Source organism: Panthera tigris, chromosome X, assembly GCF_018350195.1.
Source record: "Panthera tigris isolate Pti1 chromosome X, P.tigris_Pti1_mat1.1, whole genome shotgun sequence".
Classification (NCBI taxonomy): Eukaryota; Metazoa; Chordata; class Mammalia; order Carnivora; family Felidae; genus Panthera; species Panthera tigris.
Window position 1 is genome coordinate 110,724,510 of NC_056677.1, and position 27,912 is coordinate 110,752,421.

General features: G+C 41.7%; 2 protein-coding genes across 13 annotated transcripts in view; one reads left to right on the plus strand and one right to left on the minus strand.

The window, feature by feature from the left end:
• Window positions 1–155: 155 nt before the first annotated feature.
• On the minus strand, window positions 156–27,890 carry PABIR2 (PABIR family member 2). Of its 8 annotated transcripts, none has more exons than XM_042975296.1 (10): window positions 21,626–21,869; window positions 19,395–19,473; window positions 15,292–15,348; window positions 14,914–14,957; window positions 14,758–14,812; window positions 14,385–14,486; window positions 13,971–14,056; window positions 13,195–13,259; window positions 10,855–10,951; window positions 156–539 (listed from the first exon to the last, which is right to left on the minus strand). In XM_042975296.1, exons 1-10 carry the CDS (start codon window positions 21,721–21,723, stop codon window positions 497–499), a joined length of 726 nt encoding a protein of 241 aa, XP_042831230.1. In that variant the 5' UTR covers window positions 21,724–21,869; the 3' UTR covers window positions 156–496. The 8 variants fall into 8 exon arrangements, with proteins under 8 accessions (XP_042831230.1, XP_042831232.1, XP_042831231.1 ...); XM_042975298.1 differs by lacking the exons at window positions 156–539; window positions 21,626–21,869 and adding exons at window positions 579–3,368; window positions 27,596–27,890; XM_042975297.1 differs by lacking the exons at window positions 156–539; window positions 21,626–21,869 and adding exons at window positions 579–3,368; window positions 27,481–27,890.
• The window catches only part of PABIR3 (PABIR family member 3), a 92,048-nt gene continuing 88,293 nt past the window's right edge, over window positions 24,158–27,912 (plus strand). For all 5 annotated transcript variants that reach the window (XM_042975290.1, XM_042975286.1, XM_042975288.1 and 2 more), the window contains exons 1-2: window positions 24,158–24,264; window positions 27,108–27,294. In XM_042975290.1, the coding sequence (XP_042831224.1) occupies window positions 24,216–24,264; window positions 27,108–27,294 (236 nt within the window). In that variant the 5' untranslated portion in view covers window positions 24,158–24,215. The remainder of the gene's footprint in view (window positions 24,265–27,107; window positions 27,295–27,912) is intronic.

Consider the following 27,912-nt stretch of genomic DNA (forward strand, 5'->3'; position numbering starts at 1 on the left):
GTGTCATTTCTGTAACTTCTCAGATGGTTTAGAAAGAAATACGTGAATTCTTAAGTATGAAGTATTCGCACATACAGAAGAGAGGGGGAAACAGGGAGAATGCTAAAGCAAACGTGGTTAAATGTGAACTAGGGAATCTGGGTGAAGGACGTGCGGGAATTCTTCGTGCTACTGTCGCCACTTTTCCGTAAGTGGGAAATAGAATAGTTCATGTTTTTAAGATACTGAAAAGAAAATGGAGTGTTTATGGCCTGAGTCACGCATACAAGGCTTTTATTTTTTACCTGTCTACCCACCCATGTTGTTCCAAAACAATTTAGTCTTATGAATAGGTCAAAAACAAACAGCAAGAGAAAAATGAAAAAGAAGAAGTCTGAGTGGCCTTGGCAAAAACAGTCTCAATCGTCCCGTTCTACAGAATGCTCGTGAAAAGTCTGACAGACCGTGTGGAGCGGTTTCCTTTTCGTTTTGGGAAACAGCCCCAACTTCAATGCAGCTAATTCTTCTGTGGTCCTGGTATCATTTCATCCCGAACTTGACTGCGACGAGACACACAGAATGCAATATACGGGGATACGGAGGCAGAAAATTAATTATTCAGAAGAATAAAAGAGCCTTTAACAACTTTTACAGAATTTTATGCATGTGTACACACTTTATTAAATTTGCATTCTAAGATATACACAAGGTCAGCATTTCACAAAATTTTCTAGAATTTATTCCAAAAGCGGTTATCATGAAACACAGTGATTATATAAGTTAGTCAAGCAAAAAGAGCGTCTATAGGATTTTCTTATCGTATCATCTCTTGTACTTGTTTTCAAATAGAAGCCTGAAACAGGATATATTAGAATAGGAAGAGAGAATTTTATTTTATAACAATGACCACTTTTCAAATATTAGACTTTATATAAAAATAAAGGGGTACTGTCACCAGAGCTCATTTGAAGGTTAGCATCTCTTTTTATTTATTCCAAAACAATCCCTGCATAAACTTAACTTTCTAGTCAATTTAAGCAACAAAAACGAACTTCGGTTTAAACAATAAAGTGAATCATCTGGTCTCCTAGTTCTCCTACTATTGGAACAACTTCATTTTCCTGTCCCAATTCTAACCCACCACTGAATTTCAAGAAGAAATTTCAATATCAACACATTCCAAAGGTTGTTTCTTAAGAGTCCTAAATTAGAGCCCAAAATTCATGGCCAAAAGTATCCCTTTAAGGCAAAGAAGACAGTAGAGCAAAGGTGGGTAAGTATCCTGTAAGAGAAAACCATCTCTCGGTATTATACAGGCAGAAACATCTTCACGTGGTTCTTTCACAAGCGGAATAAACACACTGAATACCCTCGAAGTAACTTCTCTTTAAAATGGCACACTAGGGAACGACCTTCATAATATATACATTTATGTTAGGATTGAAAGATTATGGACTCTGCACAGGGGAAAACAATGTGAGAAACAAAGCCACTCGTGGCCATCGTGGTGGTTATTACAGTTGAAAATCAACACCACACGTGATGCTGTAACAGAACAACTTACTGCAAGCTAAGCGACGCTGTCTCAGAATTCAAAGAGGATAGATTTCCCTTCAAGTCATACAGTGTTACTACTCTGTGAGTACCCTCAAAGCGCATCATCTTCCTTCAGAATTCAAGAATCTTTGCCTTCAAAGGACACAAAGGCAGTAGTTTCCATTTCTTACATTCATTTAAAACGTGGAATATTATGATCCTAGCGGGAAAATTTGCATATTAAACACAGACAACCCAACCACGATGTCTCAACATTAAAAGAAATCTCTCACAACATTTTAACACAGTTTTAAATAATAAATAACACAACGATAGATTACACTCAGCTTTTTTAAATAGCTCTGTCAGGATTTTCCTCTTTTAGAAATTAAATAACTTACGGTACCTCAGACTTACTATCATGTCCACTGTTCACAGCTCAACAGCTTCTTAAAAGCAGAATGTACAGTAACGTGGACTTTTGCGGCTCCTGAGAGCTTCCTCGGAGATACGAAGCTGCCCTCGCTAGAAGGCAGCATCAACAAGAACTGGATTCTGACTCTAGCGGCAAAAACACAATAACCAAAACACAGTGGGCAGCAGCACTCACCACGCGACAAAACAAACAAATCCGAGGACGAGAAAGGAATCAGCAAAAAGCAGCAATCAAAACAGCGTGTGGCAGTAAGACACATAAAGCCCCCTTTTCTAGCCTACCTTATGACATACACCTTTACAGCACAACACTGCACCCCAAGGCACCTCAGGCCTCGTAATACCACCCGAAACAAGCTGTCAAGCTCCGCGTACGCTTTTCTACACAGTGCTTTGTGTGTAAATAACATTATTCATTCATTTGTAGATGCTCCACACATCTGGTCAAGGCAGGGATTTCTTCTCCTTGATAACACCACCTAGAAACATTAACAATATTTTATATATTCCTTCGGGCAACAGGTTTGGGGAGAAAAACATCAACCGCGGTAGCTAAGGCATAAGAACCTCTGGTGACTAATCCAGGCATCCCGTCAGTCCATTTACATTCTCAGCACTAAAATCAATCCTCACGTCATACACTCCACCAGCAAAGCGACATGGATAGTAATGAAAGCAACTACGTGTTCCCTCCCCTCGGTGAGAAATGGCAAGTAAGCAGCTCAAACAGGAAAGGGAAACAAAATAATGTACTTTAAGCTGATGCGGAAAAATAAAAATTTAATATAATCGAAAGCAATCCATCTATTATCGTGGAATAAAGAGATTTGAAACTATGTAGTCAACAGACAACAAAAACAATCTCTCAAGCAAGAGAATTTCTGATCAACTTTAGCTGTCATGTCACTGCTGGGAAAAAGAACCACTGTTGAAAATACACATCAGTGCTTTCCTTTATTAAACGCATAGACTCGAAAATAGGTGCTCTCTGAGGCACGGAGGGAAAAAATATATACTCTAAGCAATCAAAAATGAGTTATTTGAGATTTAGTCACTAGATCCAAAACGAAATCAGCAAGAAGAGACATGAGTCAGGTCACTACACTCGTAAAATTGAACTTTAGAGGAGAGAGATGCCAAAAAAGAACGGCATCGAAATGGTTGAAGTCTGTCACACTTTAATCCTCGTTATGGATCAAAGCTGTCTGCGTTCCTCACTGAAATGTTTTGTGTAGGAAACAGCAGTTAAAACACTGAATCAGAAATGGGTAAGTCACTTGGGTGAGAGATCATCCATCAAGATGAACGAAGAGCATGAATTGGTGCATGCTACTGGAGACTCTGCGGTTGTGCTGCCTTTAGCCAGTGAGTCTGAGGATAAGCCACTGCTGCTACTACTGCCATCCAAAATATCTGAACTGAGGACAAAGCAAAAAGAATTATAAGCAGATGCATCTATCAGGGTAAAGGTAAACATAACATGCAACGACATAGTTTCAAGAACTCACGAATCGGTAAGAGCATTTGTAAATGATAAAAAGCACAAAAGCAACAGCAATGAACTACATAATGGACTATATTCAGATACCTGCAAAAACAAAGTCACAGAAATCCAAAGTAAGACGTTCAAGGTTCTGTAGCATTTTAGTGCTCTCGTGGAGGCACCAGAATGTCAGCATCCCCCTTGACAGGTCATGATTTTTGTGAGGGAGTTAACTCCCTTACCTTTAGCTCAAGAGATTGCTACCCTTAGATTTACCTTCTTCCCTTGCCATCAGCCTTAGAGTAAGAGCGATGGTTACTGGTTGAGGTACCCTGGACTGTCTGAACAGTGTATTAAGTACACTGCTTCGTGGTTCCTCTACTCCAGAACAACAGGTGTTCGGCTACTCTAGATTTGACCGCTTCCCCATTCCCAAGGTGCTGTCAATTCAAACACATTTGTTTCCTGATTTCCCCCTCCACTTTTGGTCTTTTCTATTCTTCTCATTTTGTGAATTTCTTATACCGTTTCCTTTTCTCTTGCTTTCAAAACCCAAAGGTGTCCCTGCTATCTCTACAAGCTGCCTTCAGTTACTGTCCAGTTAGGCTGCTAAAAGGAATGCTCTCTAGCCACAGACCCAATACCCTCACCACCCTCCACTTGCCTCTCTGATTCTGACAACTAGCTTCTGCGCCTATCCTTCCACCAAAACACCTGATGTGGGCATCAGGGCCTCTACAGTCCAGCCCAGGGATGCCTTCCTTATCCATCCAGCCCAGGCTCTCATGGCTGCCAATCACCCATCTGGCCTGCTTCACAAACCTGGCTTCATACTTCAGTATTCACAATTAAGAGCCTTCACAGTTGCACACCAGGCTGCCTTTCTGGTTCAGATTCCCACTGATCCAACAGTGAAGTTCTATGCTCTCGATCTGGCCTGAATTCACTCACATTCATTTATTCTAGTATTTGTTGAGTACCTACCAAGTGCAGGAAGTAGGCTAGACATTAGAAATACAGTGGTGTCTAAGACAGACATGGTCCCTGCCCTCATCGAACTTACAGTACAGTACAGGAGACAGACATTTAAATAACTCTGCTAATACATATATAATTTGTGATCAAAGCAATAAAAGCAAGATACAAAGGGCTCTGCGAGTACATAACATGGGTAACCTGATCTAATTTGGAGGAACAGGGAGGAACACGTTCCCCAAAAGTGATACGTGAGCTGTCACTTGGAAGATGAGTAGGCATTAACCAGGTGTGGTTTGGGAGGAAGCAAGGGTAGTTTTAGGAGCCAAAAGCAGGCTAGTGTGGCTGTTAAGCACAAAGGGTAAGAACACAATGAGAGACAAAGCTGGAGAGGTAGTCAGGCAGTTTTAGGATTTACACACACACACTTTTTAATTTTGGAAAGGGAAGCAAGCATAGAATTGGAGAAGGATTAATGATCAGGAAATATGGATTCTAAATGAAGTCTGGTTACTAGCTCTTCTACAAAAGCCCGCACTGGTCTAAAGTGCTCTGAGGCTCAATATTAAGAGTACTTAATATCGGGGCGCCTGGGTGGCTCAGTCGGTAAGTGTCCGACTTCAGCTCAAGTCACGATCTTGCGGTTTGCAAATTTGAGCCCCACGTCGGGCTCTGTGCTGACAGCTCAGAGCCTGGAGCCTGCTTCGGATTCTGTCCCCTCTCTCTCTGCCCCTCGCTCGCTCGCTATTTTTCTCTCTCTCTCAAAAATAAACACTAAAAAAATTTTTTTTAAAAAAAGAGCATTTAACATCATTTTTATGAATTTCCAAGTTAATGTAGTTCCAGTGTTAACCCATGGTACATTCGGAAGTTTCTGGGCCCTATACCTCCCCCACCTCAACAACATGTAACATTCCCCTCCACACACTTCTCTGCTATTTTTCTTCAAAATGTCATTTCTGTTGCCTGTGGATTGTTTTTAGGTGGAGACAGAATACAAATAAGCTTCGGAAAAGTAAAAATAAAAATGGAAACAGTATAGTCCACAGTACTCCCAGTCTATGCTCACTGCTGTGAAATGCATCATTAATAATACCACTTTTAAGTAAGAAGTTCGGAAAATTTAGCTGGCTCTGATATTTTTTCAACCCAATGGGAAAATAGGTCTAAGATATGAATTATTCAAAGTACTGAAAGAAAGTTACACAGATAATCTAAGACATTGGAAAATCAAAAGGCCTTTATATTTGCCTTTGGAACATATGTGATTTTTCCTCCTGCAGCATTTTGCCTAGACTAATATTAAAATGAATTTACTTTCCTAAAGCACATATTGGCCGGGCAGCCGAAGGACACGCTCTGTGCTACTTGGCAGGAAAAAACAGACTTAGATTAAAATTTGGCCACCAAGCAGATAATCTGAATATAAATAAAGACTTTCTTATTCCAGCCACCAGACTTATGGTGAGCCCTGGGTTAAAAGATTCCATTCGTAATAAGACCTGCTTGCTTAGGTGAATCCTGCATTCATTCAAAAACACAGAACATGACTCATGCAGAGAGAGCTCTCACCTAACACCACTGATTACCTTAAGAGAAATAAGCTAACAGGGAAGTTACCAAGAGAAAAATACAAATCTGAATTTTTCGTTTCGTTTATTCCTTTTCAGGAATTTCTTCTCTATTCTTAAATACGAACATGCATAAAACTTTGTTCCTTTATAGTACAATAGCATACCTCCATCTAGCCTCCAGTAGAATTTACTCCGGATATTTTCACAAAACTAAAACCCGTTCTATCCAACAGTCACAAACTACCCACAGTATATCCATGTAAAGCAAGACTTACGTGATTTTTTTATTCATAGATCACTGAACAAAAGTGACTTTCATAGTGTTCACTATTAAACCTTCTACCAGGCCTTCTAAAAGCAACAACATATGGTCCAATTTGAGTTTATCTTTTTCCCTTCCTAGCTTAAGCTCTGATGGAGGTGTTAATGAGCCTCAGACTAATGGCTGAAAGCCAGACAATGCAAGGAAAGCAGAGGACCTAGACAGTTCAAACTGGACACAGGGGTAACAAATCAAAAGTGAACGATGGGGTGCCTGCGTGGCTCAGTCGGCCAAGCGTCTGACTTCGGCTCAGGTCACGATCTCACGGTTTGTGGGTTTGAGCCCCCTGTCGGGCTCTGTGCAGACAGCTCAGAGCCCGGAGCCTGCTGCGGATTCTGTGTCTCCCTCTCTCTCTCTGCCCCTCCCCTGCTCGTGCTCTCTCTCAAAAATAAACATTAAAAACAGTGAACGAATTCTAATTCATTCTAGCCATGGTGTATACATATTGACGCAATATCTAAATCACACAAAAATAGTTGTAATTATTACGGTAGTGCCCTCTGCCTAAAAAAATAAGGGTGAAAGCATAAGAGAATCATTAAAACATTCAAATAATAAGGTAACAACAAAATCAGGATGTCCAGCGTGTCTCACACTATTATCCATCTGGGTCAGCCACTTGGTGCCTTGTGCGGTCAATAAACTGGACTCTATCAGATTAGATTTGGCAGGCAGGTAAATGCACTAGAAATAAGCCACAGCTCTACCAACCCCAGCACAGATCCTGGTATAAGCTAAGACTTACAGGGCATCCCCTACCCCTTGGTGTGGGTTAAACTGGTCCCTAGGGTACATTCTCTGGTCTCTACCGTCTCACCTGAAGAAGACCCAGCATTATCTTTCTGCATAACTTCTAAGTTTTTAAGATCACACATTTAAATATTATCATTTCCCCAGTCACCTTGGGGACAGGAGCTTTAAAGTATCAGCACAGATGTCTAAGCTGCTCACATAACCATGTTCGAGGTATACGAATACAGTTCTGTTATAAAATAAATCTTGATTAAGTCTTATTCTTTGCACATATCACATATTCATGATTAAATTTTCTTGCCATGACACATATACCATTAAAAATGTTAAAGTCACTAAGTGAAATCTAATGAAAAATGTTAAAATAAAACTATAAAGGCTAAATTAGCAGTCACAATAACACTGATGCAGTGGGGAAAAATTTCATGGGAGAACTTGTCCTTTTCTGTGCGAGAAACAGACTACCACTTAATCTTCACTATATGACTGGTGGCCCTCAAAATTCCTTTATGTAATGTGCCACAGATAATCTTGTCCCCAAAAGGACAAGGAGCAGAACAAGGGTTCTCAAGACACAAAAAGAATCAAAGCACCATGGAAAGGTGAACTTCCAAGCTATCGTCAAATTCTTGATGTTCAGGGGCGCCAGGGTGGCTCAGTCGGTTGAGTGTCCGAGGTCATGATCTCACGGTTGGTGGGTTCGAGCCCCGCGACAGGCTCTGTGCTGACAGCTCAAGAGGCTGCAGCCTGCTTCGGATTCTGTGTCTCCCTCTCTCTCTCTGTCCCTCCCTGGCTTGTGCTCTGTCTCTGCCTCTCAAAAATAAATAAAAATGTTAAAAAAAATTCTTGATGTTCAAAAGGACTAAATCCAGAATGACAGAATTCCTGCCTTGTGGTTAACAATGCTCCCCAGATTTGGTTGGCAAAGATTTCAGAATTTTCATCGAGTAAAAAATATGATACGAAGAGCAGGCCTACTATTCCTTTGCGTGGCAGTTAACACACTGGACACAAACCCCAAATGGGTCCATACTCAAACTTCACACTTAATTTACACTTCAGACATCAGATTTTTAAAGACTATTATCCGATATATAAAGCTTAATTTACATTGAGGAGGACACTTGTTGGGATGAGCACTGGGTGTTGTATGGAAGCGATGAATCACGGGAATCTACCCCCAAAACCAAGAGCACATGTACACACTGTATGTCAGCCAATTTGACAATAAATTATATTTAAAAAAATAAAGTTTAACTTAAAGTTTTAAAACCCACCTCTTCTTTATGGGGTGGGGCAGAGAACAAATTACAATAACTTAAATGATGAGATAACATCTACTTATGATCTGGTGGTACCTTTTCTGCTCCCTAAAATATATAAATATGGTTTCCTCAGCGATCAAGTATACTGTTACCCTTGGCAACAGAAACCAGAACACAGTTAGTCTCCATCTCTGTCCCCGTTTCTAAGAATACGGATGTCTGATCAATGAAACTGCATTACAGAGATAGGAAAAACAGTTTCTGCAAAGGCAGGATCTAATTTTTATATATCATGAATAACTCATGTTTAAAATCTCTTCATTGCAGGCCTACATGTCAGCAATACTAGTATACAAGGGGTCCCAAAAGTCAGTGCAATTTTAAGTTTTAATATTCTCAGAAGTCCAGATGCTACGAACTTACTAAAAACATCTTTTAAAGCTTAATTGCTTACATACCTTTCACACTTAGTTTTGTTGAGTTTTGAGCAATAAATTTCTTTTTAACATATTACTTGAGCCACATGTTGGCTTGTTACTGCTCGATGACTGGTCTCATGTGAATAAAACAAATCTTTCCAGGGTGAAGCAACACTTTTTGCCTTTAGGGATCAAAGTGCCCTTGATCGCCAATGTCAGTGTCCCCAGGGCTCTCATAGCTAGTCACAGGTCGGAGGAGAATGAGCGTAGTGGCAACAGAAATAGGACAGAAATAGGACCCTCACCGCAGCCACCATGGTCGACAACGTACGTTTTGCTGCTCAGAGGAATAAACGTCTGAAGGAGGGGTAGGGACCCTTGGTAAACACCCTCTCTTTCCCTTTTTATTTGTGTGAACCTGTTTTATGGCATCCTGTAGAGTCCATGACAATATTTAAAAACTCCACCGCACCCTGTATGTTTTCAGCTCGGCAAAATGCTTTCGTATCTTTTCCCTAACTTGGTTGCTTGGTTAGTAACTGGGTAAGCAAAGCTATTTATAATGTCATGTGCCTATATTAAAACACACTTTACCATAAAAGTGATAGGCAGTTTCCACTAAGTATAGAGTTTCATCCACTAGTCCTGTTGACAAGCTTTAGAAGTTTTCTCTTTGCAATCATCTACATACCTGGAAAAGCACTCTATACCGAAATTAGCACACTGAGCCATCAAGGACAGACACATATGAGAGAGAAGAGAGACTGTGGGGCTGAAAATAGCTAGAACAATCTAAAAGACATCTGTTCCAACATTAGAACGGCACTGATCGACGAGTCTAATAAACTAGAATAATCTGTGACTTCTTGGTCAACTAGAAGTACAGGTTATCTTACATAAAACAAGTATCTGATTTGGAAAGAAAGAATCGCTAATCCTTATACCTTATAAGTAGATTACACAATTCTTCCATTTAGAGGGCACCAGCCTTCTATTTTTGTATAAGTATTTATTTTATTTGAGAGAGAGAGAGAGAGAGAGAGAGAAAATATGCACACGCAAGTGTGTGAGGGGCAGAAAAAGAAAATCCCAAGGAGGCTCCCTGCTGTCAGCACAAAGCCTAATGCAGGGCTTCAACTCACAAACTGTGAAATCATGACCTGAGCCAAAATCAAGAGTCGGACGCTTAACCGACTGAGCCACCCATGCGTCCAATCCCCCCCTTTTTAAATAAGTATTCCCATCCTTTTTTTTTTGAAGTGAATGTACTGTTGGGCTCTTAAAAAAAAAGACCCTCGGCTATAAACTCAGGATCCTGACAAAAGGTGCCAAACAAAAAGTCTAGACACAACTGTGTCTAGAACACAGGTGCTCAGTGAGTTGATTAGAAATACATGCTAAAAGATTTCAACATATTACCTGGCCACTGCCACTATCCCTTCCCCTTCCTTCCAATATGTACATCAGCATCCAAGTACTCAACTTCAGGCAGATGAAGAGAAGTTGACTGTTGCACAAAAACACTGAAGGGTCTTAAGTTAGACACCCACACTTGGATGAGTAAGACTAAAAGAAATTATGTGAACAGACCACAGGAGTCAGGAAGTATTGGTATACAACAAAACCTCAGTTAGGATTATGACAGAATACCTCCAAAATTTCCAAAAGATTTTTACAACAACAGGAAATGCTATTTAGAAAACGCCATGCTTAAGAGGATGCCGGTATCCTCTGCTCAGTTAAAAGAATATACTACAAAACGTGGCAGAACAGCCACGATCGATGCACACTGTCCACAGCGACCCAGGAAAACTTTCTCCCGCCAGCCAGCTGCTGCCCCTCCCCCACACCATTAGCACCCACTGAGAGAGGCTGACCTGACAGGAGCTAGGAATGAAGGTGCCAAGAAGAAACACACATTCCCAAAAAAGTACTCAATGACTTTCAAATGATCTGGTTTTCCACGGTATCTGTACCTCCATGGAGATTTCCCTTCTACAGAGCATGAATCAAAAGCTGAATATTATTTCAAATGATCCCAATGTACTTTTAATGTGGCTCTTTTTAAATAGATCATACCCTAACATCTTTTCGATTTTATTTCATTTTTTACCATGAACTGAGATCAGACAGTTGTGCAGCCTCCGGAGACAGCATATTGGTAGTGCCTTGGAAGAGCCTCTTGGGCTGGCTTTCCGTTTCCATTTCACCTAAAACAGAAAGAGATGATGCTACTGTAAAACAATTTTACAGATACGGGTGTGGTGCTAAAATGGGATGATCTTTGTTTAACCAAAGCTCAGAATACTTCTTCAAGCCATTACTTCAAAGCTATTTTTCCATGCGTTTTAAGGTGGAAGAAACATGCTTCCATAGAACCTCAACCAAAAAGTAAGCAGCCCTAAAAAAAAAAAAAAAAAAAAGAAAAAAAAAAAAGAAAGAAAAGAAAAGAAAAAGCCCTTCTTATTTAGCACACTACGGATATAGTCATGTTCTTTAACAGAAGAGAAGAACACTGACTGCATCGGGCAAAATGAATCAAGGCTTACCACAGCAGAAATAAAGACTCCCCAAATAGCTGAAGCTCACAGTGAATAATGATTTATCCTAGAGAATTAGGAAAGTCCATTGATTTTATATTATTTTAATAGTGGAACATTTCCCGAGTCGAAGTCAAATGGGTTGAAACGTATGTAGTCTAATAAACTCAAAGGTTGCTTTAGACTACTTAGTAAAATGAAGACTAAAAAAAAAATAACTCTGTTAAGAGAAAATACTGAAAATCGGAACCTAATTTTTCTAAGATGTTACACATGATGAGGCCCAGGTAAGGTTTAAGGAAGCCTTTGACATCTTTACATACAAATGAAATGTGTGGCATGGAAGAAGAAAATCCCATGAAAAAATCATACTTTTACTCTTCGCTAGAGTTCTTTAAAAAAAAAATAGTAACTGAACGCCCATCTGTAATCGAAAGCAATTATTAGTCAATTCACAAAATTGGTGGTGTACTGGCTACCCCAATTTTCCAGATTTTCTCAGAACATCTAGAAGCTAGCAGAAAAACTGCATCCATCACAATAACATTTTGCCCCCAGGAGTGCTAAGACTAAAAACCCTCGGTTAGACCGAAAAAGCCCCTTTCCAAATAAGTCATGATCTAAAACACACAAATAAATACCTTAGTTTTGAGTCTCCTTATCTGAGCTTTACAATGGAAGATTAAACAAAATTCAATTCTTGGGCCTAACTATACTCCAATAGAAAATTAGTAACTGTGAACTTAAAGCTGTACAAGATTCTTAGGATGGAGAAAGATCAAGAAAGAACAAATGCAACATTCATTTTTTTTTCATATTATCAATTAATTCATATTACCTCTCTTCTGGAACTATTCTGAAAATCGCTGAAACTCAGGAAAGGTTATATCTTTATCTGCTTCTTCCAAGCTTTAATATGGAGCTTTTAAAAGCTACTGCTGGACTTTCAACAACACCTTGTTAGCAAAAGACTTTAGCCCTTTTTAGCAAAGAATCCCTCCATCTGCTGGTATATTTTGGAATAGCTTTCAAACTAAACAACCATACTAATTCCACCAATTTCCTGCAAGATATTTAAAATTGATAACAATAATGATGGCTCTTGTTTCCAGGTGTTAGTGTCACGTAATACCTCCTGAGAGGGTTCCTATGATTGTAAATAATTCTCTGAGGCATTAAGGCTACTAGTTCATAAAATAAAATTTATTCGCTGAATACAAACATTGTCACCATATCAAAATCTATTTTCCAGAGTACACCATCTTTAATTTTAAGTTATCTAAAATATCGTACTTTTGGAATCTGGGCATGATGCTATCGCTGGAGTTTCCACTAAAGCTGCAAGTACCTGTTAACCTAATATTAGGAGAGCGACTTGTTTCCTGGCCTCCACAGAGATCTACACAAAGAAATCACTTAGTGCATTGCTTTTTCAAAATTATTGCTAAAACTCTCATTTAAAATGACCCCCAACACTTGCAATCACATAGATACAGGCCCAGGAATAATGACTAAACATGCATTAATTTTTTTTTGCCTTTTGAAAATAGACTCCGGGGGCTAGGCATTTGAGTATACAGCATGTTTATAGACCTGTTCGCTATGACATAAGCACATACTTCTGCAACATATTAACTTGCATCTGTTTTCTATTCAGATCACTGAGAGGCAAAAGTTTTGGAATATATATTGGTAATATGAACATATGAATAAGATTCAGTTGTGAAGTGTAAAAAATATGGACAGTGTTAAGTAACCAATTTACAAACTTCAGAATCAGTAAAGCATACGTTGGGAAGAATATTTCCTATTTCTTCAGAAAAAAGGAATCACGCCTTGAGCTAATTTCAGACAGAAATTCTAATTTGTCATTCAAGCTCAACTAGGTTTAATATCAGAAGTGGGACACTTACCTTTTCTTTTAAGAGGACCAAGAACACTGGGCCTAATGCACTTGACTGGACTCTGACTCCTCCTGCTTCAAAGAATAAACAAACAGGATGATGTGAAGTACTTTTAAGATGCAAGATAAACGTTATAGCCCAAATAAATCAATAAAATTGACAGTCATGTAGAAAAAAATGGAAAATGCCTGTGTTATAAGTTGAGTAACTGAACTGCCAATACATGATCTGACCTGGAATATGATAATCTGAAAAAACACGGCATTTTAAGCTATTTTAAAAAATCGTCTAGGGGCACCTGGCTGGCTCAGTCGGAAGCACACGCAAGTCTTGATCTCAGGGTCATGAGTTCAAGCCTCACGTTGGGTGTAGAGATTACTTAAATAATAATAAAAAAAAAACTTAAAAAAAATAATTCTATAAGACAAAATATCCACAAGTTTTTTCAAAACAGATAAACCTTATTAAAAAACTATTTGGATTTGACTGGTATACAATCTTTAACAAACTTTTTTCCTTATCCTTACAAAGGATAGATTATTGCGCGCATGCACGTGTGCGTGTGTACGTGTGTTCGTTCTCTGGCACCATGTCTCAAAAAACACATCTCTGGTAAAACGTTACTGCTAGAATACAGGTGGTAGGTATATGGATGTTCATTGTGTCCAATTTTGCTGTCTGTTGGAAAATTTCCGTAAGAAAATGTTGGGGAAAAAGGTCATCGGGAGACACAAATTGAACGTGTAGCATTTCAACCACATTTTTTGAAAAGTAGGCTGACTTACCTGGAAAAGCGTCTTGGACTATGCACGGGACTTGGCGGCAGCCCACTGCTGCTCACAAACATTTGTAAGGATGGTGAAAAACATTGCTAGAAAAAAAGCATATTTAATATTAAAATAGTTCTAGTGCTCTGGCTTTCAAAAAGTTCTCAAAATAATAGAAACGACATCCTTAGAACTGCTTAGCTGTGTGTGTATATTTTACATACGCAGAAACACACGCGTGAGAATATGTACCTAGACTGACGTACCATTTTCTTCAAGTTACTATCAGAAACTTTCATGGATTTTCCTTCCAGTCATTGGATTTTTTAAAAAATGAGGCGATTTGTGTGTGTGTGTGTGTGTGTGTGTGTGTGTTTTAGAGTAAACAGCTCAGTGTGTGAAAGACAGCTAACACCTTGTCAAGGAGCCTACCTTTCCAAACCCTCTGGTGGGTGATGGTGCCGGAGAAACTGGAGTGAAGTCAATCCTTTTAGGAGAATATAGTTTCTCCGGCTTCTCAAAATCGCTATCACTCTGTAAACATAAAGTGTTATTTCCTTGTAATTCACAATTCAGCCCATCGCAGTTCTTCTTTACTACTCAAACACGCCTACACTTTTAGAATAGAAATGCACAGACACTAAACAGTTGCAATCTAATATCCTGGCGGAAAAGCAGAGATCAAAAACCGAATACAAATTTGGAAATGGGGGAGACAGAAGTGTCTGAAAAAAATTAATGAAGCCAATGAATGACATAAAGGTTTCCAGAAAATCAAAACCAAGCAAACATGTGAGAACTTTACCAGGCTCAAGCTCTCGTCCCATGACTGGCTGATCTGCATTGCTGTCTGCACTTCCCTAAAACAAATAAAAATGAGAGGCCGTCAGTGCTCAGAAGCAAGACATACATTAGGCTCTGCTCTTGTGAAGCACTGCTCTGTTCTTTGTGAAGCACTAACCGTTCGTGTGCAGTTTCTCTGTTCATCATATCCATGCCTTCCTCCTACAAAGACAAGCACATGCTGAAAACACAGTATTTACCCACATCCACACGGTTCTCTACTTCAAAGTACAATTTAAAAGACTTCTTTCTACCAAAAAATAAACAAATAAAAGACTTTTCTACCATCTTTGACATAATTACAGTACAGCAGCACATGCTAAGACTGTCGCCCAGGCCACATCTGTGTTTCACCTGCACGCACACTCAGAAGAATTTGCATCTGGCTATGGCCACCCAGAGTGGGCTCATTTTTAATATCTACATCTTCAGAATGAAAATAAAATCCAAATGGAAGATTCAGACAACTGCAGCTGAGCTAGGAAGTAGAATTTACCCTTTTGATCTGATGCAGTCTGCTACTAGGAACGCGATTTGGTGACGACGACAGCAACTGGAAAGGAAAAGTAAACACTTACTACTTTCTGAATCACAAAGCAGTGTCTGCTGTCAGTACCAGTGTCCAACCTCCCCCCAAATAAGATTTCACATTCTTCTCAGAGATCTAGCTCTTTAGATCACTGAACATTAATGCACCAGAGGCAGGACACTCGGTTTTTGGAAAGTACACCAGGTGTCCAACCTCAAAGCACCATCTGTCGCAAGACAGGCACTGACTTTAACACTTTTCCCAAATGAATGCAGAGCTGTGTACGTTCATGTAAAAAAAGATTCCAGGCCTTAGAAATATCCATTACCCGACTTATCTAAAATAAAGAACTAGGTAAGAAGGGAAAGAAAAAACTTGTAGTCATTTTTAACACCAATGCACCCATGGAGGAAGATAGGCAAAGAAGCCCAGTATAGTATTTTGTCTATGATTAGTGTTTATCGAAAACACTTCAAATCTGCAATAGGGAGATTTTGTTTGTATGCTCTAAATCACTTCTAAAATTTGGTCACTACCACTACATATACCACTGTGGTAGAATATACACCACAAACCTTACTAGTTAAGAAAAAATCAACGTGGACGGCAATGTGTATTTTTCAAATAACCATTCCTTTCCCTTAGAGCATCATTTTTTGACAACACAAGGCTAAAATGACCTGGGGGCCAAATCATGTTCCTTCAAAATAAACACAATCTGATCCCAGAATGAAAGGTAGAATTCATCTCAAGAGACCTTACAGGGTTCTAATAGCCATAATGTAAACAACTGCTATTTACTCCCTAATGAAACGCAAACAAATTTGTAATGCTGTAAGACAAATAAGACAACAATCCAGTTACGAGAGGCCCTATCCTATTAAAACTTCTAAAAACCCTAATGTAGTTAGTAGAATAAAATGGTGATAAACTGTTCCAAGTTTTTTAGGCAAAAGCTAATCCAGGTGCCATTTTTAAAAGTTAGACACTGAAATATGATTTGACCTCAAAGGATATCTCTTCAGTACCCACCCTTTTCTCTTTCTCTTTCCTCTCCTAGGCTCTGAAAATAGAAAAACTTTACAAATAAAATCCTTTGCAAAAGTGTTTTTTTTCCACTTATAAAAATAACACGTGTTTACCACTAAACTCTTAATAAGGCCATTTGAAAAGCACTGGGCCACGAGGCAAGTCTCTAAGGCAGGAAACACTAACAGGATATCGTGGCAGAGAACATGGACGTGGCAGAGAACAAAAGAAACCCCAGGGGCAACGAAATCATCAGGAAAGCCAAAGTAAAGAGTGCAAAAAGCTGACAGTAGAGGAAGTCAGAAATGTAGATGCTGCATCTATAGAATGTACAACTTGTCAACTAAGAACTAGAAGGAAGACCCAAAAGGAAGACAGGGAGGAGAAATGCTGGGTCTTGTACCAGAAACAAGAGCAATGTACCAACTGAGAAGAAAGCCAAGCACTTCAAGGAGGTGCTGTTAATGGTGTTAAGTAAAGCGAAGAGCCTAAGTAGGAGAAGGAAAGAGGCCCCTGCCACTGGGCACTGGTGATTTTTGCAAGAAGTTTTTTAATAGCATGGTGGTAGGAGCAGTGAGATCACAAACTGGTCGAGTAGCTGGCAAGAAATTGGGAAACAAGGAGCTGGAGGCAGCTGGGTGTAGATTAGGCTTTGTAGAAGATCGGAGGGGTCAAGGGAAAACAAAGAGAGACGTAGGGAAAAAGACAAGTTTGTGTTCCAGATATTCAATGTGTGAGTCAGGAGAAGAAGGCAGGAGCGAAAAAGCCAGGGAGGAGGGGACTAGAGAGGAGACAACAGACCAAGCAAAGTGACAAGAGACAGAAAATCTAGGAACCATTGGAGAAAACATCACATGTGAAGGTAACGACATCTTAAGAGTAAGAAAGCTGACGTTTATACAAGATGACCGTCTGCCTTCACAGAGAAGGGTCAGCCACTGAAAGTGAAAGGTCTAGGAAGCTCGCAATTTTTAATTAGAATATTGCTTCGGAGAACAGTGCAGAGTAAGTGGCAGGCACCTTGGGCCCAACATGCCCAGAATTTATCTCCCGGCCGTTCAGATGACCAATTCCTTGAAATTTCCCTACTCATAATAAAGGCAACGCTTTTCCCCTGGCCGCTAAGAAATAAAAGTTCAGTCCCCTGGAGTCCTCCTTCCCCTTGCATTTACACCTAATCAGTTGTCAGATCCTGCACAGACAACTCCTGCAGATCTTGCGTCGCTCCTTTCGATTTCATTCAACACCTTGCTTTTTGCAGGTTAATCCGAGAGGTGGGTAAGCGTATTAAGATTTATAGAGGACACTGTGATTGAACACACGTGGTATAACCCATCCGATGACCGAAGTACCCGAAGGGTGCTCCGGAAGGCATCCCAAACCAGGAAGCTCAAAAGGAGAAGGGGATGGAGGGAAGGACAACGTAAGGATCCACAAAGAGAAGTGAACCAACGTGGCCCCTTCAGCGAAATAGGCATTTTAGTGCAGCCAGAGCAAAACGTATCTGTCAGGGAGTAGGGAGAGAGGAATCAAGACAGAGTTGATAAGAATTTTCACATCTTAGAAAAGAGCAAAGTCAAGTGTACAGAGGCAAATTCATTTTCCCTTCTTTGCTATACTACTGATATCGGGAGCATGGCTGTGTAACAAGCAGAAACATTTCTCATCTACAGGGCGAAATGAAGCCGTTCTATTTTCCAGTATCCTCGGGGAAGAATGTGAGGTGAATCAAACCTCCAGACAGCTAACATTTCCCCCTTTTAAGTATTTCTAGCCACTTCAGCTGGAAATCTTCCTTAAAAGTGTATTTTATTTCTCCTTTCTTAAACAGATTTTACCAACCAGAATGGCCTTGACCTATCTCTATTCTAATCCCAGCTCTGCCACTTAGCAATTGTGTGATTCTGAGCAAGTCATTTCTATCAGCTGAGTCTTAGCTGCTGCCTCTTTGAACTGGTAAGGACATCTTTGGCCCTGCCTACTTCGCAGGGGGTGGCTATGAGGATTAGAAATGTGAAAGGACTCGGTAACATGTAGAATACCATGAAGGCACAGGGTATGGTACACTACAATTTGAAAAAAGGTTAGTGACCCAGGTATCCTTAAGAACATCAAGTATTTTACAGTTCAGTGCCAGTGAGACCCTCAGGGACCATTAACAGGCTCTTAGCCCTTATGCTAAGCCACAGACTGCGTTGTTAAAAACCGGTCTGCTTTTCAGTTTTCCCCTCTCCTCCTCTGCTAGCAGCTATTAGTATACCTTAAGCCCGAATGCACCTCTTTTGATTTGCTGCTTCTCACACACTACTGAGTTGGAAGCTTATTATGATTGTGCATAATTTTAGATGATTTGGAGGTCAGAGGCTCTCCTGTAAACAAACTGATGAACCTTTGTGCACAGACTATGGAAATCTAGTGCGGCCATTCAGAGGTCTGTTTGCTTACATCTCAGATGTCTTTCAGAGTGATGCAGCTACTGGCTAAGTGGGCTCCACATGTGAAGTGCTACTATATTAAAAACCTCATCATAATCTCTCCCAATGCGCCCAACTAATAGGGTGACCCCTGACAGCTCAGGCTATTTAGAACAGTCACAATTAGCAACTCTACCGAGAATATAAATACACGCATTTTAAAGGAGATTTCACTTTGGATACATAGCACTGTCCAACAGGTAAGTGTCAGAAATACTCGGCTAATGTCTAAACAATTTTTTGCTTCCTGGGATAAATAAAGACCATTTTTCTCAGCTATATTTAGAAGTTAATCCTGACTTCCCTCATAACCATCATGCAAGCAGTGACAAAAAAAACAACGAACAATTTTTAAAAACACAAAGTCCCACAGCCAAGAAAAAAGTCTTAAGCAGATCTCTGTTTTGCACCAAAAGCTGACAAGGGCCACAGCATGAGCAAGATAGGTAAAATTATTTTTTTTTCTTTAGTGAACGATGGTACATAGCACATCATCTTAAGAACGAACTACGTCTGGAAGTATTTTCCCCAATCCATACCACTAAAAATACTTACTTCTATACTTACCAGGGTATGACGGCTCATAATCGTTGTACTATTCCTCCGAGTTCTAAATGTGTAAGGTTGAAAAACCTGAGAAAGATCACTAAAAAATAAAAATAAAATGATTAATGTCTTTTCCTTTAAGACATCCTTCAACTGTATTAACGCCCACTCTCCAGTTAACAATGAATCTTCGATGGCTCCTCACTCCAAACAATGAATAAACTCCTCACCGGCCTTCCTAGTGGCTTGCTGTGGATCACAGGTCTACCCAGATACTGATCTCCTCAGTGCTTGGGGGGCAGCTAGGAGAGGTATGGGGCGGAGCTCCAGACTGGTTGCTTCCAGCTGCCTCTGGCCAGAGCCCACGCCCCCAAACCGGTTCCCACCAGACAAGAGCAGCCTCATCTGTTTACCCCAGAGCACCTAAACGTGTTGCTGCTTTCTGTGTGCGCCATGACGGTGAGAAGGGCTGGGCCCTGTTCTACAGTATGAGCCCAGTTAGCACCTCTCCCACTACTACCCTAAATATGTTCTACCTTTGAACCCGCTGCGCAGCTAAATAAACGTACCTGGGGTTTTGTTCATGTTGTCTCTTCTGTCTCCCCCCCCCCCCCACCACCATCGGCCCAAATCCTTCCTCTTCTTGAGCACCCATTTCCATGCAGTGCCCTCTGTGAAGCCTCTCTTCAATACACAAACCTAACGCAATCATCCCTCCTTTGAGTCCAAAGAGCACAATGGGAAATGAGATTCTTCTTGAGATACCCACTTTACCTTTTATTAAAGAAAAGTGTGCGTGTGTCTCAAACTCCTTGGGCAGAGGTCTTTTGTTCATCTTTGCACAATCTCCCCGCACTGCCTAGCAGAGTGCCATGCCCATAATAAGAGGGCAAGAAGGATTTTCAGGACTGAACTGAATTGGGTTCCAAGGGACCGCTGAAATCACCTAATCCAGCTCTCCTAAATTTTGAATGAGAAAACTGACACTCATGACCACAATCAGGGAGAAAATTGGGATGAGGCCTAGTCTCCTCACCCCTGCTTCTGTCACATCATGCTACCTTGCAAGTATTTACTTAGATACTGATTCAAAAAACAGTGCATTATTTCTACAACAGTCTAAATGCAGGTCAGTGGGATGGCCCCGACCCCCTAGCAACTGCTTTTGCTTACCAGATTTTAAAAGACAACCCCAAAGACCAATTTATTCCTATAGTATCAAAAATAAATGTAGAGCGGAGGACGGCATTAGGAAAGCAAGGAGCCACTCCAACCTCCCCCCAGTTTCAAAATTTAGTAAAAGAAAATAAGTAAATCCATTTCCCCCCAAAATACAGATATTGAAATCAGTTTGACAGACAAGGATTACCTGTTTCTTTGCCTTCACTGTGCTTGATTAATGATTTTGGCTAATTCTACTCCCATCCCCTTTTTTGGACTAATTCCATTTCCACAGGGTCTCACAAATTAGCTCTCTACTAAGATGAATTGTCTTACTTCTAAGAGTGAAATGTAATAGGCTCAGGAGGTCTGCCAACCTCCTTCACCATCACAAAATTCTACCTGAAAATAGACCCTCTGGTGACTTATTCACATGACAATACAAGACCCTACCACTAAAATTCAAGGGTTGATTGTTCCCATTGTTTTCTAAAACATTGTTTTCTTTAACTGATCTAAGCTACAGGACACCCTTTTTTTTTTTTTTTTTTTTATTCACTGGAATGCATTTCAGGCAGTTTTGGGATCTGAAAACATTAGGACAAATCCGAATCACTTAATGTGACATGAACACGCCACTTGAGTACAAGTTATTAGATAAATTGTGATTTATTAAAGTAAATGCTCTGTTAATGCCAGGGTTCCTAAACCGAGCTTAGAAATAGCAGCTCTTAGAGACAGGTGTCAAGTTGCAAGTCTAGTTCCAGGGGCTTCAGTCTGACATTCAGTGGTGTAAATTAGGCAGGGCAAGCAACCTGTTAGAAGAGCCAGAAGCTCCTTGTAGTTCCTTTCAGAGTGAGCCAACAGAGCCCCAGGTAAAGAGGGCCTCATTTTCCCCCACGCTTCCCAGAGTTTGGGGTCAAACTTTCACTCCACCTTGGGACCCAAGTCACTGTCAAGCAAACAAGCCCCCCCCCCCCCAGTTTGGAGAACCCAAATGAGCTCCAAGTCTCACTTTAGGGAAGCAAGATTGCTTGCAGGGAATAGAGGAGACCCTGAACCCCCTATTCATCGTCCCCCACCCCGCTCACCTGAGCCCGTGGATCAGGGGAGCGCTGCTGGATCTCCTCAGGGCGCCCCCATCAGATGTGTCAGGCTCAAAGTCCAGCTCCATTTTCTCCTGAGCCATGTCGGAGACTTGCAGGCAGGCACAGCGGGCAGTGCTCAGCTCCTGGTGCTTAGCTATGGACTCCCAAGACTCTCACTGCAGGACTGAGCTGCTGGGGACTGGCAGCTGGGGGCGGGGGCTAAGGGGCGGAGGCTTGGGGGCGGGGGCTGGGGCGGAGAAAAGCAGGAGAGGAGGAGGAGGAGGAGGGAAGGAGGATGAGGATGAGGAAGGGAGGCTGATAGTGAGTGAGGGGAGGAGGAAGGGGAGACGGTAGCGAGAGGAGGTGGTGGTGGAGGGTGACAGAATAAGGGGAAGACGATGGAGAAAAGAGAGGGATGGAGGGAAAAGAGCAAGAGGAAGGGAAAGGGGATAGATGGAAAAACAGGAAAACAGAGTACAAGGAGGACAGAATCGGGAAAGGAAGATGGGGAAAGGACGAGGACGGAAGGGAAGGAGGGCAGGGTGGAGGAAAAAGAGCACGAGAGAGGGAAAGGAAAAGACGAAGTATGGGGAAGAGGAGAAGGAGGCGGACAGAGGGAGAAGAGGAGGGGGAGGAAACTAGGCAGCGGCGAAACTCATGTTGCTATCTTTCGGCCGACGACCTCAAGTGGGGCCGGGCTACAGACACCGCAGCTGCCCGGGCAGTGCTAACACCACCGTAAAGCTGACAGTCGGGCAGGGCCTGGCCGGGCGGCCTCGACGGCTCCAGCTCCCCATGCTCGGGGACCCGGTCCAGCCCCCCATGCTCTGGGACCCGGTCCTAGGGGCTCCTCAGCCCTGCGAGGGGTGCTTATCCCCTCCCAACCCCCCCTCCCCTCCTGGAGGACAGGTGGGGGGTTCGGCCCCTCAGCCGCCGCCGCGGTGCCTCCTCTTCCTCTCTTGGGTTCTGATGGCCCGGGGGGAACCCCTTGGGGCCAAGACCAAAATCTACAACCTGCCGCCTCTTCCGCCTCCCACGCTTCAGAAGCGGGAACCTCCACCGGGCCAAGTCTTCCGCGTCCGGGCACCTATCGGGTCCTGCGCACGCGCCCGGCGGCAGCGCCAATGAGCCCGCGGGCACGGAGCATGCGTGGGAGCCCCGCCCCGCAAACCTCCTCCAAAGTGGGAGGAGCGTTTCCAGGGGGCCCGGCGCCTTCCTCTATGGCATTGGCCCGGGGACCCTGGCGCCCGATTTTGAAAAGAACCAATAGTTTGGAGACACTGGAGCATCATCTTTCAGGAGGAGTTTGGGCCAATATTCGAGGGAAATGGAAACTTGTGGTTTTCACGTTTTTTCGCTCCCAGTTTGTTTGCTCTGACCTCTGTGATCCCTGCTCGTTTCTTAAATCCCTTGATTTTGTTGGCCTTTGGAGGGGCTGATTTCTTTTTCAGATCATCCATTTGGTTGCACTAGACAAAACGGAAGTGAAAAAATAATGAAAGTTCATATGGCGAGTGGCAAGGAGTCATCTCCATTTTGCAAGGCTTCAACGATGTTAAGAAAAGTCCTGAAGAACAAGTAGCAGACCCAGAATTTTTTTTTTCTTTCTAGGATTTATGGAGACCCTAACAATAGCCATTCGGCACGTGTGAGGCCTGGAATTATTTTATTTAACAAACACCTACATAGCAGTTACTGTGCTAGGTCCAATAATAAGAGCTTTAGAAATATTAACTCATGTAATCCTCACTACTTGAATGACCCTAGGATAAAGATGGCATTGTATTGTGTTAATCATACATACAAAGAAATATAGGAAATTTGCTAGTTAGGAAATTGGTTTCAAAATTTAGCAAAACTACTTTTACCTGACTCTTCAATTTAGTTATCCCATATTAAACCTGCCAAGCTCAATCATTTTATTCCTCAATGTTAATATTTGCTCCTTGTAATACAGAGTTTCTAAAGCTCTTTTGGAAAGTTTCCTTTAGATTGCCTACATCTTCCTGCCAACTGGATTAGAAACTCTGTTTTTGATCAATTTATTTATCTCTTTTTATCTCAAGGTCATAGCAACTCCATCATCTGCTCAAAAAAAAAAAAAAAGTACATTCTCGGGTTCACAAAAGCTACTGAACAGTCATTCGCTGACCACATGCAGAGTCCCTAACTCTGAGGAGTCCAACAATTTAGTAGAATTGCTAACGTTCAGAAGCTTAACGATTAGGAGAAACTTAAGGACATGTGAGGATATGGATGCTACCTTGGCCATCATTTCAAGGTTCAATTCACATATTCCTGCCTACCTAGTTTCTTTCACTTCATGGAAATCTTTTGGGAGATTTGGGGTGTTTGTAACCTGTGGCCTTGGACTCAACTTTTCTCTGACTTACCCTTATGATAACTAAGGGTTAAGCAGTTGCTTAAAAGTTGCCATAACAACTGGTAAACTAGACAACTGATTATCACATATTTGTGGGTCACCTTTTATAATGAAGAGGCCTGGTACAGATGGCAGCAGACTGGGACACTCAAAGACAGGAGTAGCATAAGTGGCAAGGTATAGATCTAAGCAAAATGGCAATCTGAGATCATGGCATATTGCTATGGAACAGCAGGAGCTGATCATGAAACACAGCTAGGTTGGTATAATCATGTATAAAAATGGGAATAAGTAAAAATAATTTCTTCAAATACTGTGTTTGCCACTATAGTATACAGAATTGTTTTTGTACTACTCGTTCCTTTTGACATTCTAACTTATGCATGTACTATGGGTTCCTGGCATTTAGCTACACTTTAGTTAGAGAGTTCCTCCTCTTTGGTAATAGCTGAAAACTTCCTGCCATCTTGGGTACGTATTTGTTTCATATTACTACCCCTTTTCTTGCAAGTCTCTTGGTTGCTCTTTCCTTGTCATGTTATAATCTATTGTCTTAGTGTTATTGTACTTCGATTTTTAAAAATTAGATATCTGTAATGCTTAGGCATGATGATATTGTCTGTTCATTCAAAATATATCTATTAAACTTTATTACTTGCCACGAATATCAACAAACTCTTTGAAAAGTAAAATGAGCAGCAGAGTGGGAGTAAGATCTAGTTCTTTTCTCATGTACTCCCTCTCTATTTTTCTGCTATTCAATTTGGCTTTGACCCCATTCTGTATTTAACCACAGCCTTTGACATCCACCCTGACTTACTCAGCTTTAACTACCATCTTTCGTAAATTTTCCAGGTACCCTGGGAACTTTAACAGTGGCTTTCAGGAGACCTTGGTACCAGCTCAGATTCTACTGCTACCTAATTATGTGCCATTAATCTCTCTGGAATTTTATCGACTGTAAAATAGAAGTAACTTGCCTTCTTTACAAGATGGCTGTGAATGGCAGGTTATTTAAACTTGCATTTATTCATAAAATAATTTAAAAAGATTTATCAAGTGTTTATGAGTACAGAAATAGTATCCAGAGAAATATCCAGACGCACCTCATCTGTCTTTTCACTTAAATAGAACGGCAGAGGACTCTTGGCTTTGCCACTTAGCAGTTGTCACTTGAGTAACTCCTCTGGGCTTCAGTTTCCTCCTTTGAAAAATGGGCATTGTGATAGTGCCTACCTCACAGAATTACTGTAAGCATTAAATGCAATCACATATTTAAAGTGCTTATGGGGCGCCTGGGTGGCTCAGTCAGTTAAGGCTCCAACTCTTGATTTTGCCCAGATCATGATCTCACAGTTCATGGGATTGAGCCCTGCGTTTGTCAGCACAGAGCCCGCTTGGGATTCTCTCTCCCTCTGTCTCTGCTCCTCCCCCACATGCACATGCTTGCACTCTCTCTCTCAGAATGGATAAAAAATTTTTTAATAAGTGCTTAGGACAGTACCTGGCATATAATTAAGTGCGTAAAAAAATGGTAGCTATTGTTAACCTGTCTTACGTCAGGAGACTCCAAATCATCCTCATGTCTGGTAATATAATTAAGTTTTTCTTATTCTGTTCTCAGAATGAATGAAGAATGATTATGATCGTTCATGTCATTAACTTGTCATGAACTGTTTCAAGATAATCCCATTACATTCACCAGTAATTAGCTGAGCAGGGTTCATGATTGAACCAATTGAGACAAGTATATGAAGACATTTTTTCAACTCTGAAGTGCTATACCATGTAGTGACTATTTTAATTAATAACTATCATTTCAGTAGTTTCACTTGCCTTCTCTGCCAGTTCTCTATACGGTTCTTAAAAGGTATGGTTTTACAAAATTATTAGCATGGAGTTACGATTTCAGTATTCCGTGGCTCATTAAACTGGTGAAAAATTCTAAAAGAGCACTTCTTAAAATGTTTGAGCCATGACAGCGTTATTAAATGGAAACACTGATTTGGATGAATATTAAATTGAGACATTTGTTCTGAGCAAACAAGCTTCTCTACTTTAACTCAAATCATTTTCTTATATGTATAGCTTTGAGAAGATAAATGGTATTTAGTGTAAAAATATACACTTATGATTACGGTAAAAAACAAAAACAATGAAACCACATGGAAAACAGTGATTTGTCTGCACAGTTGATTCAATTGGATTAGCGCCCTACCAGGACACTTTGGCCCCCTCCCTGTTTTTATATTATTTTTGCTTCCCTTCCCTTATGTTCTCTTATGTTTTGCCTACCAGGACACTTTGGGAGCAGGTGGCAGGTCTTGGGTTGTTCCCCCCCCCCAGACGTATTGCATTATTTTAAAACTACAAATGTGTAGTGTTGGCTATAACAGGACAGAGGTAACAAGCTTGTAGGTCTCAATTATAAGGGGATAATTGGCTAATCAAATCTGAGAAAACAATATTATTTTAGACACAGCAGAAAAGACGGCGCTCCCGTACCCCTTACTCCTCCCCACCCTTTCTTTCCTAAATAACGGTCAGCGAAACCATCCCGCGGTTCACATGGGAGCGGAGGAACAACCACGGTGAATCGCCCCTAGGAAGAGAGAAGAGAGAACCCGGCTAAGGGTAAAAAAAGCGGCTCTGACTGCGCGTGCGCCCCCCCGCCCCCGCAAGGCTGGCGAAAGCGCCCTCATTAACCTTCATTGCTTGCGTAATAAGTGTGCGTCGGCGGGCCGCGCGTCCGGCGCATGTGCGGAGGGGCGGCACCCAACTGATTCTCGGAGGCGACAGGTTGTAGTTTTTGCTTGGGCCGGAAAGGGTCCCCTGGGGTTTCCTTGGCCGAGGGAAATAAGGGCGAACAATTGTGGAGGTGACTAAGATAAATTCCCCACTTTCATTATAGACTTGGAGGTGGAGTATCTTCTCAGCGTTAGGGACCCGGAGCTTGTGGGGGGTCCGAGGGTCGAGCCAGTCTTGCCACGCTTTGTGCCCACTGGTATTAGGGATGGTAGGGCTGCAAAGGTGAGCACTCGTCTAAAGGTGGTGCTTCCTCTCTTTTTCCCCTTTTCCTCCCTCCCTGCTCTCCTCAACCAGTTGACTTGTCCTTATGTGAATGGGAGCCAGAAAACCTTGAGAAGTTCGGACCAAGCAGTAGCTTCTTCCTCGACGTGGACATGGCACAAGAGAAAATGGACCTAGACTCGGAGCTGCTGCCGAGTTCAGCCACAACAGACGACTCGCTGAAACGATCCAACAGCGCCCCTTTGATCAGTGGGCTTGGGTGAGCAGGCTTGAGATAGCAGGGGGTGGGTGGCAGGAGTTGGGGACAGTGACTTACGATAGCATTCCCATCCCTTTCTTCATCGAGCTTCTGCAGCTATCTCCCGTGTTCCTGTTGTCTGGAGATCTCACACTCAGCCTTGGGGAGGAGTGGGTTGGGCTGGCCGAAGGGAGAGCGCACACCTACCCTGAGGTTGACACACGTGAACCTGAACGTGCTCTTCTGACAGTCCACAGGGACCCAAAAGCAGCAACCTATTGGTGTGGAGCAGGACTTTTTCTAACTTCACCCCATCTCTTACCCACTCCTTTGAAGAAACTGAGTGTTCCCCACCCTTTGCCTCCAGATCTTCTGTAATGACTAATTTTTTGTCATTCTCTCAGCTGCTTTGTCACCTCTGACCTTCACCTCCAGCCATCATAAAAGGTTGCCAAGCAACTAAGCTTGGACCTTTTTTTACACCTAGTTTTTATCTGAACAAAAAGTTTAGGTACCAGAGAAACTTGATCTCCTAAATGTTGCATCCTCAATGGCCGGTACTGCCCCCAACTTCGTTCTTGGGGGGAGGGTGGTGAAAAACATCTTGCCTTTTTATGTACAAACCACAGCTATACATAC

Bases quoted from the DNA above. Each gene is read 5' to 3' on its own strand.
- PABIR2 (XM_042975291.1), bottom strand. From the start codon at position 21,723: ATGGCTCAGGAGAAAATGGAGCTGGACTTTGAGCCTGACACATCTGAT. The intron at 14,958-15,291 runs GTAAATTCTACT...TTGTCTTTGTAG, and splicing joins GACTGCATCAGATCAAAAGG to GAGGAAGGCATGGATATGAT. The intron at 14,487-14,757 runs GTAAAGTTCTCA...TTATGTTTACAG, and splicing joins GGGACGAGAGCTTGAGCCTG to AGTGATAGCGATTTTGAGAA.